The sequence below is a fragment of the Epinephelus fuscoguttatus genome, linkage group LG14 (assembly GCF_011397635.1).
Source record: "Epinephelus fuscoguttatus linkage group LG14, E.fuscoguttatus.final_Chr_v1".
Taxonomy (NCBI): domain Eukaryota; kingdom Metazoa; phylum Chordata; class Actinopteri; order Perciformes; family Serranidae; genus Epinephelus; species Epinephelus fuscoguttatus.
The window spans coordinates 27,209,082-27,213,909 of record NC_064765.1 but is presented as its reverse complement, the minus strand read 5'-3'; the positions used below and the strand labels follow the sequence as shown (position 1 = coordinate 27,213,909).

General features: G+C 46.4%; 1 protein-coding gene across 1 annotated transcript; it reads left to right on the top strand.

Moving 5' to 3' along the window:
- The first annotated feature begins 234 nt into the window (after positions 1 to 234).
- On the top strand, positions 235 to 2,874 carry insm1b (insulinoma-associated 1b). The gene has a single exon (XM_049595924.1). It carries the CDS (start codon positions 397 to 399, stop codon positions 1,861 to 1,863), a length of 1,467 nt encoding a protein of 488 aa, XP_049451881.1. The 5' UTR covers positions 235 to 396; the 3' UTR covers positions 1,864 to 2,874.
- Positions 2,875 to 4,828: the final 1,954 nt, after the last annotated feature.

Sequence of the window (4,828 nt, the reverse complement as noted above, 5' to 3'; positions counted from 1 at the left end):
GAGGAGGGTCCCGGCGTGTGCCTCTGTCGGGGAGGGGCTGAGCGCACACATTAATGTAATAAACCGCCAGTACATCTGCTAAGCTATCTGCACATCCTCCAACGAAATCCACCAAACCCAGGCTCTAAGCCCTCCCACAATCAAATCCACTGGGATCTTGGTTTCATCCGATTGGTCGGGGATGCTGCAACAGGGGGGGCGAGAACAATAGCATCATTCCGGCATAAAAAGAGTGGAGCTATGCCTTGGAGACGAAAACATTTCAGCAACAGAAGAATCGATATACTGGGGAGATAAAGTCCCATAAGCTTCTAGTGTTGCCATATTTTTAACAAACCTGGATACTCGAGACTTCACCCACCTCCCCGAAGTGCCTTTCCGCTGTTACTCGCCAAGATGCCCAAAGGATTCCTGGTAAAAAGAAACAAGAAATCTGCACATGTTTCCTACAGGACTCGGTCAGACGAAGATGACCTCCAGGAGCCACCCACCCCAGCTGCCTTGCAGAGTCATGTGGACCCCTCCCCGCCGATGTCCGTGGCGTCCAGTCCGGACCGCGCCGCAGCATCGCCGGATTTCACAGCAGCTGACGCGCCCGTGCCAAGACTGGAGAAGCCGGTACAGTTCGGCAACCCAGAGGCGGTGTGCCAAGCCCTCTACAGCCCCACCCGGCCCATCAGCAAGGAGCACGACAGGGGATATTTCGAGAGAAGTTTCAATCTGGGATCGCCTATTTCTGCCGAGTCATTCCCGACACCTGCTTCACTCTCCGGCCTGGACCACCTCCTGTACGCCCCGGTCGACCTGAAAATCGGCACCAGCAACAGCAGCCGCAGCGGCACTACTACCAGCAGCCTCCCGGCACCGAGCAACCGGGTCGGCACCAAAAGACCCGCAGCTGACGGCACAGAGCGCAAATCTAAACCCGCCTCCAAGAAACCCAAAGCCATTAGAAAACTCAACTTTGAAGACGAGATGACGACTTCTCCCGTGCTTGGTCTCAAAATCAAAGAGGGGCCGGTGGAGATGAAGCCAAGGGCGCAGTCCTCCGGAGGAAACAAGCCTCTGGGGGAGTTTGTGTGTCAGCTGTGCAAGGAGGCGTACGCGGATCCCTTCTCTCTGGCTCAGCACAAGTGCTCCCGCATCGTCAGGGTCGAGTACCGGTGCCCCGAGTGCGATAAGATGTTCAGCTGCCCGGCCAACCTCGCCTCTCACCGCCGCTGGCACAAACCCCGGACCACCGGCGCACCGGCGATGCCACCGGCACAGGGCATCAAACCCGAAATGGCCAAAATGCCACCGCTAGGTGTCAAGTCAGTCTCCGACGAAGCCAAAGACATGAGTGACAGAGACACCCCAAGTCCAGGTCTGTCCGAGTCGGGCTCTGAAGATGGCTCATATGACTGCCAGTACTGCGGGAAGAGGTTTAAGCGACAGGCATACCTAAGAAAACACATCATGGGACACCAGGCCTTGCAAAAGAAAGTGCTGGAGGAGCACGGGTTTCAAACCGGCGACCGCCCGGCAGAGCAGGCTCCGGTCCTACCCCCCTCCTCCTCCTCCTCCTCCTCCTCCTCCGCCTCCTCCTCAGCATCATCCTCAGAGGAAGCCTCAAACCAAAGCCCTCTCAACCTGAGCCCGGTGGACTGCCTGCTGTGCCCGGTGTGCGGGGAGAGTTTCACCAGCAGGGCCAGCCAGGAGAGACACCTGCGCCTCATGCACTCCTCCCAGATTTACCCGTGCAAATACTGCCCCGCCACTCTCTACAGCTCGCCGGGGCTCACCAGGCACATAAACAAGTGCCACCCCTCGGAGAACAGGCAGGTGATCCTGCTCCAAATGCCGGTGCGCCCCGCCTGCTAAAGACAACACAAAACTCGTGCCTTTGATGAGGAGGGGGGGAATAAAAAAAAAAAGTGAAACAAAAAAGTGGCTTTGGGGTTAAAAAAATAAAGAGTTTGTGATGCTCACTGCCATAACTTTAGGCCAATGAAAGGCAGGGCGGTTTGATGTTTAAGTGGTGTTTAATGAGATGTCTTTTCCATGCCAATCAGTAATTGTTGAATGCTTCTCTCTATATTTGAATTACATATAGGCCTATTTTGAGATTTTCTTTCTCAAATTAGTTTATCAAGGGAAAAAAAAGAATACAAAGCGTTAGTTTGACTGTTAAAGGGTATTTTTCTAGGACAGCACATGTGTTCAATGATAGCTTCTAGACCTAAGAAATGTCTTAAAATTCTCAGAAATCCTTTTCCCCATCAAAGCCTTTTCAATTCACCGACCGTGATTGCTCCATCACTGTAGCTTTACGCTAGATTGTGAATGACAGAACTTGTCAACTTTGTGTTGGTGGGAAAAAAGAGTGACTGAAGCATTCCCTGTTTAGTAGAACCACAAATGCCTTTAGTATACAGATAAGCCTAGTCCGACATAGCCTACGTACACATCCAAATCCCGCTGTATAACTGCCTTAAAAAAAAAAGTCAACATAGACTGTTTTAATTTTGAATGCTGGCACATATTTTATTATTATTATTATTATTATTATTATTGAAGATTGTTGCAATATTTTTCATTATATGTTTATTTATTTATTTATTCTAATTATTTTATGTAACTTATTGTTGTGTTTGTTGTGATTTCCTCTGTGAATCGTTCTGGCAGTTTACATGTCGTATAGCCAAAATGTTTTTTTTTTTTTTTTTTTGGTCAGATTTCATGAGTTGTGATAATTGTCGTGGGTCGGGTTTTAATCTTCAATCTCTCCACAGCTCTTGTAAAAAGATTAAAAAAACGTAAAGCTCTTACCTTAGATGCAATCTTTTTTAAGGACAAGTTATTTTTCTTAAATGTTGGCTTTTATAGCGCTTTGATTGTATGTGTATATTGTTGTTGTCTATCGAAATAAAATATTTTCAAAAGGACACGTGTCTCAGAGTTGTTTAACTTTTTTGGATACGTTGGAAAAAACATGGCTGTAATTAATTTTACTTCTTAACGAAAATTGACAATTCTGGGTAAAGTGTGTTTAAGAGTTTGGTAACCTCATTTAAGTTTATTAAACCTATAGTTTTTACTGGTCATGATGTGTCTGTAATTGTTCTCTATAGGGAGGTCCTTGACTGAAAATTATTTCCAACACAAAATATACCAAGACATGAACATGAATACATACAGAAAATATTTACTTATAAATATAATATGGAAAACCTTAATATAGTTGGAAAAAGGGGCCTCTAATTTTGTGGTTTTATTTCCAGGACCTACATTGAAGCAATTACCCCGTGCGTAAAAACTTTGCGTAAAAGCTCTTTAAAATTACCTTCATCCTAAAAAAACAAGCTTAATTTATGAGTTTCTTTTAAGTATTTTCCTTAATTTCATATAGCTATATATTTGCTGTCTATGCCACACAGATTTTTCAAAGCAGGTGAAGTGTACTTGAAATCCTGCTTTTATAGCCGGTCAGGTGGTTTAAAGCTGGTTTACAAAGTCTCCGAGCCTCCCGAGGTTACCAAGCAAGATACGTCATAATTTAACAGCCTAAAACTTTTAACAACGTCAGGCATTCATCTTCTTATTTCTCCCCTGCACTATCTCTCTAACATCGGGTCCCACTCCAAAGTGGTGCGAATCTATTTAGTTGTCCTTAACAGGAAAAAAGAAACCTCAGGAAGCCCCCTTTGGCCAAACCTTTGCCTCCAATTCCTCGTTTATCAGCCTGATTCGCAGTAAATCATAGCTGCAGTGGCTCAGTAGACGCCGTTTCGCTGCCACAGAGAAGCACTTAGGGCCTAATCATAAATCCCCTCCTTAATACCATGTCAGGACATGACAGGAGGACAAAGAGGTGGTGGATCAAACTCACCTCTGGAGCAGTAAAACATCTGTCTGCTTTTGGGGGAGACTCATACAGCTCGATTTGGGCTGATTTAGGACACATCGGGGCTCAGTTGGCTTCATATCTGACCTCCACAACCTGTAAAGCATTAAGTCAGGTGTAATTTAGCAGGCAGCCTCCAATTGTGTCACTTCAGACTTGCAGTTGTCAGGGTGGAGTTCACCTCAGAGCACTAACATGGATGGTAAAACAAATCATCCTCACACTGACTCTATCTCACAAGTCTCTTTTGTTCCATAGTTGCTCCTGCTCATTAGTACTGCTGTCCAAGGCCAAAAAAGAGGAACCCTAACTTTTTAAAAAAATGAGTGTCACTCCCCCTTAAGGCATCAGTGACAATACATCAAGACAGAGAGATATTTGAAGTGTGAAAATAGACTACATTCAGCAGTGTAACACATGAAATAATACAATCTGGTGGTAATCTGCCAGTCTCTGAGGGGCTGGGACACCCAGACCCTGCCTGTGTTCTGTTGTAAACCATCTCAGAGTCAATGATGGAGGCAAACAGCGCAGAGCCGGGTGAAAATGAGGTAACATTATTCTCACCCTTTTCTCTCACACACAGTTTTAGGGCTCCAATTACGGTCAAGTGCTTTTCTTGCGTCTTTATGTGACCCAGGCAAGGCAGGGCACCCGTAGGTGTTGCAACCATTGCACCTGTACCTCCTGGTGAGGTTCTATTATGCTGGCCTCCACCTAAGCAGGGCTGAGCAGCAGGGGAGACAGATGGGAGGAGGGTCAGGTTACCCCTGCTGCTGCTGCTAGCATGGCTGGGCCAGGGTCAGAAAGCCCATGGTAACAGCACACACACACACACACACACACACACAGAAGAAACACACACAGCCACTTCTCCACAAAATCTGAGGATACACAAGTAGCTGATGTGTCGATGAGAGATGAAAACAGGACAAAGATGCG

Coding starts and splice junctions, on each gene's coding strand:
- insm1b (XM_049595924.1), top strand. CDS start 397: ATGCCCAAAGGATTCCTGGTAAAAAGAAACAAGAAATCTGCACATGTT.